Source organism: Sciurus carolinensis, chromosome 7 (genome assembly GCF_902686445.1).
Source record: "Sciurus carolinensis chromosome 7, mSciCar1.2, whole genome shotgun sequence".
NCBI lineage: Eukaryota > Metazoa > Chordata > Mammalia > Rodentia > Sciuridae > Sciurus > Sciurus carolinensis.
Window position 1 is genome coordinate 122,629,105 of NC_062219.1, and position 16,176 is coordinate 122,645,280.

General features: G+C 45.2%; 1 protein-coding gene and 1 non-coding gene across 3 annotated transcripts; both read left to right on the forward strand.

The window, feature by feature from the left end:
• Positions 1-5,835: 5,835 nt before the first annotated feature.
• Trnat-agu (transfer RNA threonine (anticodon AGU)) lies at positions 5,836-5,907 on the forward strand. Its single transcript has one exon. It is a non-coding gene; the product is annotated as a tRNA-Thr (tRNA).
• Positions 5,908-11,756: 5,849 nt separating this feature from the next.
• Positions 11,757-14,366, forward strand: Zbtb12 (zinc finger and BTB domain containing 12). Of its 2 annotated transcripts, none has more exons than XM_047559360.1 (2): positions 11,757-12,120; positions 12,607-14,366. In XM_047559360.1, the coding sequence occupies exon 2, from the start codon at positions 12,627-12,629 to the stop codon at positions 14,004-14,006; it is 1,380 nt and encodes a 459-aa protein (XP_047415316.1). In that variant the 5' UTR covers positions 11,757-12,120; positions 12,607-12,626; the 3' UTR covers positions 14,007-14,366. The 2 variants fall into 2 exon arrangements, with proteins under 2 accessions (XP_047415316.1, XP_047415317.1); XM_047559361.1 differs by lacking the exon at positions 11,757-12,120 and adding an exon at positions 12,246-12,258.
• Positions 14,367-16,176: the final 1,810 nt, after the last annotated feature.

A 16,176-nucleotide genomic window follows, 5' to 3' on the forward strand; every position in this document is an offset into this window, starting at 1 on the left:
TTGAAAAGATACCCAAAAAAAGTATCATGAAGTATCATGTCCTGGATTGGAAAAAATAATATTGTTAAAATGTCCATATTGATCTACATACTTGATAAAATTTCTATGAAAATACCAATGACATCCTTCACAGAAATAGAAAAAACATTCCCAGAATTTATATGGAACCACAAAAGATCCTGAACAGCCAAAGCAATCTTGATCAAAAATAACAAAGCTGGAAGCAGTATAATACCTAATTTTAAATATACCACAATGTTATAGTAACCCAAACAGCATGGCACTGGCATAAAAACAGACAAAGAGACCAATGCAATAGAATAGAGAACTTCAAAATAAATCCCTGTATTTACAATCAACTGATTTTCTGCAGTCACCAAAAATATGCATTGGAGAAAAGACAGTCTCGTTAATAAATGCTGTTCAAGCCAGGTATAGTGGGTCATGCCTCTAATCCTAACTACTCAGGGAGTTTCTTTAGAGAAACTAAGCAAGAAATACAAATTATTAACAAATATATGGAAAAAAATGCTAAACATCACTAATCATTAGGGAAACTCAAATCAAAACTATAATGGGGCTGGGGCTATAGCACAGTGGTAGAGCGCTTGCCTAGCATGTGTGAGGCACTGGGTTCGATTCTCAGCACCACATAAAAATAAACAAATAAAGGTACTGTGTCCATCTACAACTTAAACAATATTTAAAACAAAAACAAAACAAAAAAAAACTACAATGAAGTCAGGAGCAGTGGCACATGCTATGATCCCAGCAACTCAGGAAGCTAAGACAGAAGAATTGATACTTCCAGGCCAGGCTCCGCAACTGAGCAAGACCCTGTTTCAAAATCAAAAATAAAAAGTGCTGGGGATGTAACTCTTGGTAGAGCTCTTAACCAGCAGGCAAGCAACAAAAAAAAAAAAAAAAAAAAAAAGAGAGAGAGAGATGTCACCTCATCCTAGTTAAAATAGCTAATATCAAAAAGATTTTTTTTTTTAAATGCTGTGGAGGATGTGGGGAAATTTTATGAGTGTTGGTGGAAATGCAAATTAGTGCAACCATTATGGGAAAAAAAATACAAAGCCTCCTCAAAAAACTAGAAATAGGGCTGGGAAGATAGCTCAGTTGGTAGAGTGCTCACCTCACAACCACAAGGCCCTGGGTTCAATCCCCAGCACCGCAAAAAAAAAAAAAAAACAAACAAGAAATAAAACTACCTTATGATTCAGCAATCCCACTCCCGGGATTCCAAGGAAAAGGAAATCAATATGTAAAAAAAATAACTGCAATCCCGTGTTCACTGCAGCACTATTCACAATAGTCAGGATAAGGAGCCAGACGTGGTGGTGCACACCTGTTATCCTGACTACTCTGGAGACTGAGGCAGGAGGATCACAAATTCAAGGACAGCCTTGGCACCTTAGTCTCCAAATAGAAAGGGCTGGAGACATAGCTCACATGTTATAGTGCCCCTGGGTTCAATCCCCAGTACTGCCAAAAAAAAAAAAGAAAAGGAATTACCATTTGTCCATTGATGGATGAATGGGTAAGGAAAAAGGAAAATGTGATCAATGGAACATTATTTGTAGCAATATGAAAGAGCCTAGAGGATATTATGTTAAGTGAAATAAGCCAAGCATGGACAGAAAACTGCCATATTCTCACTTATATATAGAAATTGAAAATGTTGATCTCAGTCAGGTGTGGCCACCATACCTGTACTTCTAGCTACTCCAGAGGCTAAGACAAGAGGATCATTTGAGGCCTGCAGTTGGAGACTGATAAATGTTTGAGGTGATGGATAACAAAATATTCTGCTTGATCACTATACACTATATACACGTATTGAAATTTCACTATGCCTGATAAATATGTACAATTAATATGTACTAATTAAACATAAAAATGATGATAATAAAAAAAGGATGCCATGCCCAGTATGTTGTGAACACTGACCTTTTCAAAAAAAGTGTTATTTAATTTTTTAACCACACCTTTCATAATTCTTTTAAAAAGTAAGGGCATGATCATACTCTTCTTAAGTAGGGTGTCATGACACACTCCTGTAATCCCAGCAACTCAGGAGGCTAAGGCAGGAGGATCACAAGTTCTAGAGCAGCCTCAGAATTTAACTAGGCCCTAAGCAATTTAGTGAGACCTTGTCTCAAAATAAATAAAAAGGGCTGGGGATGTGGCTCAGTGGTTAAGTGTCCCTGGGTTCAATCCTTGATACAAAAAAAAAAAAAAAAAAAAAGAAAAGAAAAGAAAAAAAAGAGAGAGAGAAAAGAAAAAGATCATACTCTTCTTTAACAGTCAAGAATTTCACACTGTTCTATTTCTTCTGAATTCATATTTCTATTTCTACCCAAAACATTTTCTTAATGTAATATATTTTATGCTTGAAAGCCTTCTAGAGCTGAGGGTGTAGCTTAGCAGTAGAGCGCTTGCCTAGCACATGTGAGGCACTAGGTTCAATCCTCAGCACCGCATAAAAAAGTAAATAAAATAAAGGTATTGCGTGCATCTGCAACTAAAAATTTAAGTATATATAAGTATTATATATATATAAGTATTAAATGAGAAAGTCTTCTATTTTCTGCAACAAAGTTATATATATAAATTAAAATTGAATTTTTAAAATTTTCTGTGGCCTTAAAGTTCTAAGTATTAAAATTTTCCTTCTGGATTATTTTATATATATATTTATATACATCAATAAAACAAGTAATTGTTTATTTATACTTATAAGTAAAACAAATATATTTATGTCTATTATTTATAATTAACTGACCAAAACAACATGAGGCCTGGGTGCAGTGGCACACACCTATAATCCCAGTGACTCAGGAGGCTGAGGTAGGAGGATCATGAGTTTAAAGCCAGCTACAGCAACTTAGCAAAACCCTGTCTCAAAATAAAATACAAAAATGGGCTGGGATTTCCCAGTGGTAGAGCATCCTTGGGTTCAATCCCTGGTACCAAAATAAATAGACAAATAAATACATAAATAAATAAAAAAGAGTAAAAAGTAAAATTATATCGAAAGTGTAGTTCCAAATAAGATAGTTGGGTCACTTCTTTTTAATTAGTTCATGTACTCATGGATAAGCGATATTTCTTGCTAGAGTTAGACAAGATTCAGCATGAATTCTATTCCTGTCTTTCCATTTTTATAGATGTGAGAGCTAAAAATTTTGTTCCCATGAATATATAGGTGGGACGGGAAGATATTTTGTCATAGCAATGTCACTACATTCTTTGACATCACATTCAGTAATATACCTAATAACGTGACCTGTAATCAAAAATCAACCATCTGGACTGGGGAGATAGATCAGTCGGTAAAGTGCTTGCCTTGCAATCACAAGGCTGTGGGTTTGATTCCCAGCACCAAAAAGAAAAAAAAAAAAAAAAAAAATCAACCATCTGGGTAAATGGATGGAATGGAGAACATCATGCTAAGTGAAATAAGGGACTCAGAAATCAAAGGTCAAATGTCTTCTGTTATATGCAGAAGCTAGAGCAAAGTAAGGAATAAAGGGGTTGAGGTAGAATCCCATGAAAATGGAAGGAAGATCAATTGAGCAGAGGAAGGGATCTGAGGGGGAAGGAAGAAGGATGGGAAAAAGGAGGAACAGTGGAATGAAATTATGCTATGTACATATCTGAATATACCACAGTGAATTTCACCTTTATGTAAATCTATAAAGTACTAATTTTTAAAAACTGTATATAAATAGAAGGAAAACCAGTAGAGTAGATGAAAGGGAAGAGAGGGGGAAGGAGGTGGGGAGGGTAAGAGGAAGTACTGGGGACTGAAGTGGAGCATATTATATTCAATGCATGTAGGATTATGTCAAAACAAACCCCAATATTATGTGTGACTAGAATTCAATAATAAAAACATTAAAAATAAATCAGCTGGCTGGATATAGTAACACATGCCTATAATTCCAGATACTTGGTAGACTGAGGCAGGAAGATCACAAGTTCAAGGCCAGCCTAGATACCTTAACAAAACACTGTCTCGAAAATTAAAAACAAAGAAGGGTTGAGGATGCAGCTCAATGGTAGAACACTCAACTAGCATGCACTGAGGCCCTGGGTTCAATTCCCAGCATCACACACAAAAAAATATTAAACACAGAATTACCATATAGCCCAGCAACTCCACTGGTAGATACAAAATGTAAATTAACAAATACATGTATATACATATATGCTATATACATATATGAATATACCTATCTAGAAACACTATCTAGGAACATCTTAAATGTCCATCAACAGATAAACAGATGAACAAATTATGGTATATCCATACAATGGAATATTATCCAACATTAAGTCCTGATATCATCTAACCATTAAGTCCTGATAAATGCAACATTGTATATGAATCTCCAAAACATGCCAAGTAAAAGAAGTTAGACACAAAAAGCTCCATAATGAATGATTTCATTTATATTAAATATCCAGAACAGGTAAATGCATAAGACAGAACATACATTGGTGGTTGCCATAGCCTGGAGAAAGAAGGGGAATAGGGAGCTGCAGCTTAGTGGGTGCAGAGTATCCATTTGGGGTGATGAAAATGGTTAAGAACTAAATAGAGTTGGTGGTCCTACAACACTGGGACCATACTAAATATCACTGAATTATTTATTTAAAATGGTTAATTTTACGTTCTATGATTTTTTTCTTACCAAAATGATTTTTAAAAAAATTAATGAGGCTGGGTGAGGTGGCGTATGCCTTTAATCCCAGCAGCTGGGGAGGTTGAGGCAGGAGGATGGAGAGTTCAAAGCCAGCCTCAGCAAAAGCGGGACGCTAAGCAACTCAGCGAGACCCTGTCTCTAAATAACACAAAACAGGGCTGGGGATGTGACTCAGTGGACAAGTGCCTCTGAATTCAATCCCCAAAATTCTGAATTCACTCCGCAAAAATGAACAAATCTTCCTTCAATTTTGTAGAAAGTAAACAGAATGAAAGCACCTATTCCCTGGTAACAAAGACATTCACTTGCTCAGCACTAACACAGATTTTTCAAATTGTCCCTTTGGTGCCCTGGATGTTGCCACCCTCCTAAATTCTGTCTTGGGTCTTCTTTTCATGATAAGGAAGCCTGAGTTGGGGAAGAGGAAGGGATACCTGTGCCAGCTTCACAGGGATCTCTCAGGCCATCAACATCCAACATCCTTTAGAAGTGTTAGATCTGAGAATGATCCCCTTAAATCTATCCAAGTCCATGTAGCCCTGGGACATTCCGCTGGCTCTACAGGGATATCCGTGCCTGCACACCATATGGGCAGCGCTGCACAGTATACTGTTTGGCAATACCTGCAACACGCATATAGTGAAACTATGGCTGTGAGCAAAGGAAGTATATGTAAGAAATTCAGAAGCAAGGACACCTGTGGGGAGGGAGAGGTAGGAAACGTGGAACACGGAAAGGAGCTCTAAGGTCCTGGGAATTTAGTTCTTAAGCTGGGGTCAGGTACCCAGGTATTTTCTTCACTCACCTTTCCCTATACATGCTCATTTTATGCATTCTTCCATGTGTACAATATAGTCACACTATTTTTAGGAGGAAGGATGAGTGTGCAGGGAGAGTGCTGTGCTGCAAAGGGGAGGTAAGATGTGACGCAGCAGAGAGGGGCTAAGGATGAAGATGGATTTTTTTTTTTTTTCCAAACATAGCAAATACTTCTCTGGGTTTATAGACCTTAGGTCAGAACCAGTAAAAGTGATTTGGAGCAAGGTTAGGAGTGAGATGTAGGAAGGATTGGTTTTCAGCAAGCTCTGAAACTAAGATATCAAAAAGAGGTGAGACTGGGGATGCAGCTCAGTGGCAGAGCATGTGCTTAGTACGCACAAGGTCCTGGGTTCAATCCCCAGCACCACTAAAAAGAAATATGTCCATTACCTACATGTTACTGTAAGGAGGATGTCACTTCTCAGCCACAAAAATAATTGGGTTTAACTGGGCAATTTAATTAAAATGACAGCCACCTTTAAAAAAAAAAAAAAAGTGTGCTAACACTTTAGCACTCTTTTAGGGAGGTGGAAGGAGGGCACTCCAGTCTCAGTCAGAAAGCATAGCCTTCTACTGAGAGATGGGATCAGAGTGTGGTAGGGTACTTAGAAGAGCAGACAAGGTAAGAAAAGACCTTTGAAAAGGAGCTCATGCAGCTTGAGAGCAGCTGAGGGATACATTTTCAGTAGCATTCTTGCTGGATGGGGAAGGAATAAGTAGGGAGGGGTTGACAGAAAAGGGACAGCTGAGGATTCCAGGCCTCCTTGAGTGGTGAGCAGGCACATGTGTCACCCCGAGAGTGCAATCTGTGGGTCACTTAGAGAATGGCCTACAGGCATCTTTTTTTGGGAGGGGAGGCTTACTGGGGATTAAACGCAGGGGTTCTTAATCATTGAGCCACATCCCCAATCCTTTTCTTTTCCCAGACAAGGTTTCATTAAGTTGCTTAGGGCCTTACTGAATTGCTGAGGCTGGCTTCGAACTTGCAGTCCTCCTGTCTCATTCCTGAGCTGCTGGAATTACAGGCACCAGCCACCATGCCCAATTTCAAAGAGAATAAATGTGATGTATGCCTCTAATTCCAGATACTTGAGAGACTGAGGCAGAAGGATGCAAGTTCCAGGCCAACCTGCATAATTTAGAGAGACCCTATCTCAGATTAAAGAGGGATGGGGCTGGGGAGATAGCTCAGTTGGTAGAGTGCTTGCCTTGCAAGCACAAGGCACTGGGTTCGATCCCCAGTACTGCCATTAAAATAAATAAATAAAATAAAGAGGGGTGGGGGAAAAGCCTGGCATGGTTGCACTTGTCTGTAATTCCCAGCAACTCAGGAGGCTGAGGCAAGAGGATCTCAAGTTTGAGACCAGCCTCAGCAACTTAGTGAGACCCTGCCTCAAAAATAAAAAATAAAAAGGACTAGAGATGGGCTGGGGAGATAGCTCAGCTGGTAGAGTGCTTGCCTCACAAGCACAAGGCCCTAAGTTCAATCCCCAGTACGGCCCAAAAAAAAAAAAAAAAAAAGGGACTAGAGATATCTTTCAGTGGTTAAGTGCCCCTAAGTGCCCCTGGGTTCAATCCCCAGTATCAATTATAAAAAAAAAAAAAAAAAAAAAAGTGGGGGGAAGGCTTGAGGATATAGCTCAGTGGTAGAGAACCACACACATACACACTTACCCACCCCAGGAAAAAAAATCAGAAAGTGTCAGATGCTGATAATCACCAGAGTGATATCCCAGGAAGAAAGCAGCTTCATTGGAGTCAAGATAAAATTTGTTGGAAGGAGGCTGAGGTAGGATTGCAAGTTCGAGAAAGACCTCGTCTCAAAATAAAAATAAAAAGAACTGGGGGTGTAACTCAGTAGTGAAGCTCTCCTGGGTTCAATCCCCACTACCAAAAATATAAAAATTAAATTAAAGGGTTGGGGATGTAGCTTAGTGGTAGACTGCTTTCCTAGCATGTGTGATATCCTGGGTTCAATCCCCAGTACTGCAAAAAAAAAAAAAAAAAAAAAAGGTAAAAGAAATATCTTGCATTAAAACTAGACCTTTTTTCTCTTAGTTGTTCCTTGCATCTCTTTTATTTCCAAAGCCCACTAATAATTCTGAATTTACCTGTTCCTGTACTAGACCAAGACATTTGGTACTGCAATCTAAGGCCAGGAGAGCCCTTTGTCTTATATTGGCAGAAGTTGAGGAACAGGAGATAAGGATCTAGATGATACTGGGCCCCAGATGGAGTATATAATCCCAGCTACTCAAGCCTTAAATCATTTCCCCATCAGACTGTACAGGGAAGGACAGGTCTGTGCACTCTCTCTTGATATTATGTAAAGCTGTAACCAGAAGGACCAAGCACTTGAAAGGTTCACTGGTTCTCAACTCCACCTACTACCAAGTACCACCAGTACTAAACTATACACTGAGATTAGGCCCCTGTTCATCCACATTCCCAGAAAGAAGTACCAAGAAGAAGGATATAAACTTTGCAAACTCTTGTTCTTAATCTGACACCTTTTTGTTTTTTTGTGGGGTTTTTGTTGTTCTTGTTGTTATTGTTTTTGTACCAGGGATTGAATGCAGGGGTGCTTAAGTACTGAGCCACATCCCCAGACCCCTTTTTATATTTTATTTAGAGACAGGATCTCACTGAATTGCTTAGGGCCTCATTAAGTTGCTGAGGTTGGCTTTGAACTCGTGATCCTCCTGCCTCAGCTTCAACCGCTGGGATTACAGGTGTACAACCCCATGCCCCACGCCTTTTTGTATTTCTACTCACATTGGGATATATAATGATTATTATTTTGCAGTACTGAGGATTAAACGTAGGGGCTCCACATGCTAGGTAAGTGCACTACTACTGACCTACATCCCCAGCCTTTTTTTTAAGTTGCCCAGGCTGACCTGGAACTTGCAGGAACTCCTGCCTCAGCCTCCTGAGTAGATGGGATTACAGGTGTGCACCAGTAATCATTTGGCTCAGACTGACATTTCAAGAGAACTTTAAAATTCTGTTTTCTTGGTGGGGTGTCCAAGGTACCTGGAAAGCTGAGGCAGGAGGATCAAAAGTTCAAAGCCAGACTGGGCAACTTAGTGATGAAATAGGATAGAAGATATAAGGATAGGTATTTTGAAAGGAGACAAACAGGGAAGGAAAGAGGAACTGTAATTTAAACTAAAAATTCCACAAACCCCTCATCTTCGCTCCCCAGGCCTGTTTTCCTCGAGGCCTGAATTCTTAAAAGATCTGATAAATCTTAGAGTATTATAAATCCAGTTAATTAGTGTATACATTTCTTGTCAGTTTACAGAAGGTATTTCTAAACTGATTAAAAGAAACCTAGAGGGGCTGGAGTTGTGGCTCAGTGGACGAGTGCTTGCCTGGCACGTGTGAGGCCCTGGATTCCATACTCAGCACCACATATAAATAAATAAAATAAAAGATCTGTTGATGACTGAAAAAAAAAAAAAAGCCTAGAAAGAGAGATGATGTTAAAAACCCATGGTACAGTCTAAGATCTATTAAGGAGATAACGTCAGCCTGAAGATTCTAAGAAGACTCAAGCCACCATGACCCACTGTGCTCCATGATCAAAAACAATCAAGCCAGATGTGATGGCAACCTGGGAGACTAAATCAGAAGGATCACAAGTTCAAAGCCAGCCTCGGCAATTTAACAAGACCCTGTCTCAAAATAAAAATTGAAAAAGACTGGGGATGTAGCTCAGTGGTAAAGCTTCCAGTACCAAAAAAAACCAAAAGAACCAAGTTCATGAGGCTGCCACTGCCACTGCATGCTTCCCATTCCCAAGTTCACCGTTTACAAAATTTAAAAGAAGCAGCCCCTACCAGGGCACAGTAGCATATATTTGTGTTCCCAGTGACTCAAGAGGCTGAAGTAGGAGGATCACAAGTTCAAAGCCAGACTGGGCAACTTAGTGAGATACTATCTCAAAATAAAAAATAAAAAGATCTGGGATGTAGCTCAGTGGTAAAGCACCCCTGGGTTCAATTCCCTAGTACGGTGGGTAGGAGTAGAGACGAAAGAAAAGAAGCAGCAGAAAAAGCCTAAAACCCCCAAAATACATCTCAATCTCAAGCCCCCACACTCTCTCCCTTTTGTTCTTTACTCCCTCTCTTTTGAGTGTGTATCCTGCTCTATTGTTTATTGTCCTAAATAAATGTCCTTACTTTCCTGAATAAGTCTTTGCTTATGCCTCTTTTAACTTGTCCTGAAATTCCTTTCTGTGGCATAAGTCAAGAACTTGCCAGGGCTGACTCGAGTCCCCTTTTTCCCTTCTGGGGTACTTCCTTGGACCCAATCGAGTGACAGACCCTTGTTTTAAAAACAAAAACAAAACAGGGCCAGGGGAGGTATCTGGGGATATAGGGGTAGAGCACTTGGCTAAAGTGCCTGAGACCCTGGGTTTAATCCCCAGTACCACAAAAAAGAAAATGTTAGTCTGTTTCCCAGGTAGTCAAAGGGGAAAAGAGTTATTGTTGATTCAGCACTTAGTATGCCAGGCTCACTTAAACCTTACATTAGCCCTGTGAGCAATTAGGACCTTCAGTTCAAAGATAAAGATTCTGTGACTCAGAGAATAAAGTAACTTGCCCCAGGGCCCTTGAATAGTGGAACAGGGCTTTGAGCCTAGGTGTATCTGCCACAAAAGCATATGTTCTTCCTTCAGTCCACTAACCTGACTACAAATGAGATTTCTACAAAGGGGGTATTTTTGCCTTTTTAAATTCCTTGCCTTTTATGCCCCTGCCTAGAGTTCTCTATTCTAAAATAACCCCTTTGTAGAAATCTCATTTGTAGTCAGGTTAGTGGATTGAAGAAAGAACACATGCTTACAACCAGAAAAATGAGAAATTATACTCCATTTACATATGATCTATCAATATGTACAAATGCATTCTACTATTATGTACAACTAATTAGAACAAATAAAAAATTAATTTTAAAAAAAGGCAAAAGCCAAGGCACTATCTGAACACTGCCTGCACCTTCCCACCAAACAGCATCCCTTAAATTTGAGTATGCAATTTAAATCAAGAATAAATTTTATTTGGATGGATGCTGGCTGAGCTAAAGAGGAATGACTTCAACAGCCAGTCATTTATTGCATGACTTTTATTTGCAAAACATAACTCACAACATAATTTCCATAATCAAGAACTTTACCATCTCATGGGGAAACCAGATATTGAATACTTTATGTAAGGGGCAGTTCCATTCGAATTAAGGTGTAAGGAAAACGTGCTACTTTCCTGGATGATGTGATAAGCAAATGCAATTGGCAGGAAATAGTGAATCTTCACAGAACTTGGGTGGGAAAGTGGGTGTAGGTATTGTGGGAATAAGGAAGAGGGGTGGTTGAGGACCAGATTTCAAAGCACTAATAAGTACTGATGGTGAAGCTGTGCCAAAGAAAGAGAAAGCCAGCTGCAGAATTGAGGGGAAGTTTTGTTTAGGGCAGTGGAGCATCTGGAGGAAAGGCTAAGGATCGGAGGAAATGGTGCAGAGGAAAGATAGTAGAATCATACTAATATAAATAATATCATAATTAGAAGATTAGTCCTATGGTTAATCAGAGAGCTGAACTGGGCAAGGTAGTGGACAGCACGGAGATGTTTACTTTGCAAGAAGTTGGAATCAGTTATGAAAATAGAGGGGAGGACGGTTGTGATTTTAAGTGACTGTGACCTGAAATGGGGAAAAGCTGAGTACTGGATCATCTGGCTTTGTGGGAAATGAAATCATCTTTTAGGCTAGGAGGGCTGGGATGATTACTAGCTTCAGAAGACTTGGAAAAGTCTGGAAGTATGGTTGGAAGAAATGTACACATACTCATGATGCACGTGTGGGTAACAGCGACCAAAAGCACTCATAGCCGTGGGCTGGCCTGAAACCCTGGGAGGGGCTGCCGCTGTACGCAGGGCCTCACTCTGCACAGCTGGGCGGGAGCGTACCACCCCTGGGAGCAGGTGGCAGCGCTGCCCATGGAGAATCGGGACAAGCGCGCGCGCTGGGGGACGCGGAACGGGCGGGGCGCGCGGGGGCGCGGAGCGAGCGCGGGCCGCCGGGAGCGGGGGGCGGGCCCGAACGAGCGGGCTTCTGCGCGGCACTTGGCACGCACGCGCAGACGGGCCCCGGGCCCTAGAGGCACAGAGGAGGGGGAGCAAGAAAAGAGGGGGGTGTGGAACGTATTTCCGCTCTGGCGGACAAATAATCCTGGCCAAAGGGGAGGCACGGCTGTCCGGCCCTTTAACCGCGTGGGGGTGCCAGTGGAGAAAGGGGGGTCGGGAAGGGGGGATCCTGCTCCTTTAATTCCCTCCCCTCTTCCTCCTCCCTGAGTCCTCGCCGACGCCGCCGAGCGCGGGGCCTGGAACACACGGCACGAGCTGCCCCCGCCCCTCCCCCCGTACGCCCACGCGGAGCCGGCCCCGCGCGCGCGCCCCGTTCACCCCCCGCGCCTGCGCGCTGCCCAGGCCCTGCCCGTGTGTGTGTGGGGGGCGCTGCCGGCCCCGGGGGGGGTGGGGGAAATAGGGGGGAAAAAAAACAGCGCGCGGAACTCAGCCAGGTGAGAGACGCGTGCACTCAGGGTCGTGGGCTGGGGGGGGCGTGCCACGGAGCTCTGAGCGTGGGAGGGGGGCGTGCACGATGCGTGCAGGCGGCGGGGAAGGACGTGTAAAGGGGGATCGAAGGAAGAAGGCAACGGGTAAAGGGGGCGGGTGAGAAGAGCGTGCAACCCTGGCCACTCTAGAGTCCGAAGTCCCAGGACCCTGCCCCCCTTTCTTCGTCCTTCCCCCGTGGGCGCGCGGGCTAGCCCCATGGTCGCGAGCCGCCGGTCTGGGGGGTGTGGACCGCTGCCCCGCCCCCAGGAACCACGCCTCCCTCCTCTCCCAGGGCCAGCGCCTCCCGGGGGTTCGGGGAAACTGAGGAAGAGGAGTGAAGACTGGGAGATTGGATGCTGGGGGTGCCGAGCAAGAATGGGAGCGAGGGGCCTGGGGCCTTGGCTTCGGAGAGCCAGAGACCTTTGTCTCTGACCGGTTTCCTTTCCAACTAGGGTTGCCCACTCCCGCCACAATGGCCTCTGGGGTGGAAGTCCTGCGCTTCCAGCTGCCCGGCCACGAGGCCGCTACGCTGCGGAACATGAACCAGCTCCGCGCAGAGGAGCGGTTCTGCGACGTGACCATTGTGGCCGACAGCCTCAAGTTCCGTGGCCACAAGGTCATCCTGGCCGCCTGCTCGCCATTCCTGCGGGACCAGTTCTTATTGAACCCCAGCTCTGAGCTGCAGGTCTCCTTGATGCACAGTGCACGCATCGTTGCCGACCTGCTCCTCTCCTGCTACACCGGTGCCCTGGAATTCGCAGTCAGGGACATCGTCAACTACCTAACGGCTGCCTCCTACCTACAAATGGAGCACGTGGTGGAGAAATGCCGGAACGCCCTCAGCCAGTTCATTGAGCCCAAAATAGGCCTCAAAGAAGACGGGGTCAGTGAGGCTAGTCTCGTGAGCAGTGTCAGTGCCACCAAATCCCTCCTCCCTCCGGCCAGGACCCCAAAGCCAGCCCCCAAGCCCCCACCCCCACCTCCTCTGCCCCCTCCGCTCCTGCGCCCAGTGAAGCTGGAGTTCCCACTTGATGAGGACCTGGAGCTGAAGGCCGAAGAGGAGGATGAGGACGAGGACGAGGACGTGTCTGACATCTGCATTGTCAAGGTGGAGTCTGCCCTCGAGGTGGCGCACCGGCTCAAGCCCCCTGGAGGCCTGGGAGGGGGTCTGGGTATTGGGGGCTCCGTGAGCGGCCACCTTGGGGAGCTGGCCCAGAGTAGTGTGGCCCCCAGCACTGTAGCCCCACCACAGGGAGTGGTGAAGGCCTGCTACAGCCTGTCGGAGGACGCAGAAGGGGAGGGCCTGCTGTTGATCCCAGGAGGCCGGGCTAGTGTGGGGGCCACCTCAGGCCTAGTGGAAGCCGCAGCGGTGGCCATGGCTGCCCGGGGGGCGGGGGGCAGCCTTGGGGCAGGGGGCGGCCGGGGACCCCTGCCCGGGGGCTTCTCAAGTGGAAACCCCTTAAAGAACATCAAGTGCACCAAGTGCCCGGAAGTGTTCCAGGGCGTGGAGAAGCTGGTCTTCCACATGCGTGCACAGCACTTCATCTTCATGTGCCCGCGCTGCGGCAAGCAGTTCAACCACAGCAGCAACCTCAACCGCCATATGAACGTGCATCGTGGCGTCAAGTCGCACTCGTGTGGCATCTGCGGCAAGTGCTTCACACAGAAGTCTACACTGCACGACCACCTCAACCTGCATTCGGGAGCCCGGCCCTACCGCTGCTCCTACTGCGATGTGCGCTTTGCCCACAAGCCTGCCATTAGGCGGCACCTCAAGGAGCAACACGGCAAGACCACAGCTGAGAACGTGCTGGAGGCCAGCGTGGCTGAGATCAACGTCCTCATCCGCTAGCTAGCAAGCCGGCGTGGAGGCCAGGAGGCTGGGGTCCCTGGGCCGGGTGGGAAGAGGGGTCTTCACCCAGGAGGATTTGGGGGTGGGGAATCAGAGACAGACACATCCTGAGGGAGGGAGGGAGGAGATTCCTTGGAAGAAGACCTTACCTCTCAGCAGAAGATAAGGATGGAGCTGGGGACAGGGTTCTTTGACAAGATCAAGGGAATATAGGGTCCCAAAGAAAGATTTCTTTTAGAGGTGCATGGGTATGTGGAGGGAGGGGAAAGGGTCCTATACAATAAGGAAAAGCAAAGACTGGAAATTTTTTTTTTTCCTGGCTAAGGCTGCCCAGGGGAAGGTTCCAACATTTGTTGAGGTAGGGTTGGGTGGGTGGGACTTGGGAGGGTATTTGGCAGGAGGCAGTTTACTTGCTCCTGTTTAGAATAGATCCTTGGGAGAGGGCGTGGTAGGGGGAAACAGTTACTGAATCCAGAAAAGGAACAGGGGAGACAGTTCTTGCATGCTGGGGAAATGGGACTGTGGGTACAAGGCTCACCAAAATGAAGAACGAAGTAAGGTGCCAGGTAAGAGAACATAGTGGTGAGCATCCTGGGTAGATATTGGGAAGTGGGGGTACGATAGCAAGAACAATGAATAGTGGAGGGGGTGGGGGGCAGGGCACATAGGAAAATGGACACAAGGAGGGTTGTTAGGGGGAGGGAGAGGAGTAGAGACTTATACAGTATTTTTTAAGAAAAAACATATTTTTTAGGATTTTTTCTGGAGTTTGGGGTTTTAGTTTTTCTGCTTTGTTTTCCACGAAATAAATTTTTTTTCTTTATACTCTGGCAACTGCGTGTATATAACTGCCCACCCTAGACAGCCTCTCCCTCTGACGCTGTGTGCTCAGTAACTAAAGGTCACAATTCACACAGGTCCCAAGCCCAAAGGATCACAGTCTTAACAGGACATAGGGAATGTGACAAATGAGCACCTCTGGCCAGGAACATACTCTCCTCCAGTTCTGCAACCTCAACATATAGGCAGATACCTCACAGTACAAGTGATTGTCATCTATAGTAACACACATGAGCTGTTCCTCTACTTGCAGGATTTGGTATCAGTACCAAGAATGGGCTACAGGCGGCTAATGTGCCCACTGAAATTGCAAACACACATGTGAGTTCTGGCATTTTTGTCTGGGGTAAATGGTTCATGTCTTGGGAAAAGCTAAAAACCCACAAAACTTGCTTTAAGGTGTGGGAAAAACTACAATTCCCAGAAAGCTCTGGAACGCTCTTAACCAAAGAGAACTACAATTCCCAGAAGGCCTGGAGTTGGCTTCAGATACCCCGTGTCCTACCTGCCTGTGTCAAATAATGTGTGAAACCATACAGGTATTTCCAAACTTCAAGCAAGATGTAATACCTTCTGGGATGGTACTCTAAATACTATCAGTTGTGTATCTTGGTGTGTACCATTCATCCTTACACTGTCAGCTAAGCCATGACCTACGGGGTGCCGCTATGCTTTGGGGAAAATGATTACTTACTATAGTGTCACCAGACAGGAGTCACTCACTCTCTTGGGCCGCCGGGCTTACCTGGATCTCTAGCGCATATGGTGGCGGAACACGCCTGGTATAAGCGGAAGAGACATTTAGCCCCAGGTTTTCAAAAGGGGACGCTGCTCCAAGGGGCCTGAAGCAGCCTGCTAGAGCCAACCAATAGTAGGTGTCCTCCGCATGTCCCTATCGCTCCCTGCTTGCTGGTTAGACAGGCGAGGCCCAAAATGAGGCCGAGCCTTCTATCTGGTTGCCCAGAAACTAGAAAACCAATACAGAAAGCGATCAGAGTCGGGAGAAGCACAAGAGAGCCAGACAAATAGAAGCAGCTTCTGAGACCCAGGAGGCGCAGACGCTCCGCATGTTACCTAAAACCAGGTGAGGATAAAGAAGCCACACCTGGATCCAGGCTTGCCTCACCCTTAGTTCTCTGCAGAGCTGAGGCTGGGAAAGACAGGAATTCGGACCCGCAGTCCCCAGTTTAAGACAGCCACTGCCATCTCCGAGGCCGCTCTCAGGGGAAAATAGCCAGAATGCTCGTAGCGGCTCCTTTAAGGCTCCTCCTTGCCCCCCCTCCCTCGCCCACGTGACCCGGGGCGGCCGCGCGCCGGCTCGGCCCCCCGC

Coding starts and splice junctions, on each gene's coding strand:
- Zbtb12 (XM_047559360.1), top strand. CDS start 12,627: ATGGCCTCTGGGGTGGAAGTCCTGCGCTTCCAGCTGCCCGGCCACGAG.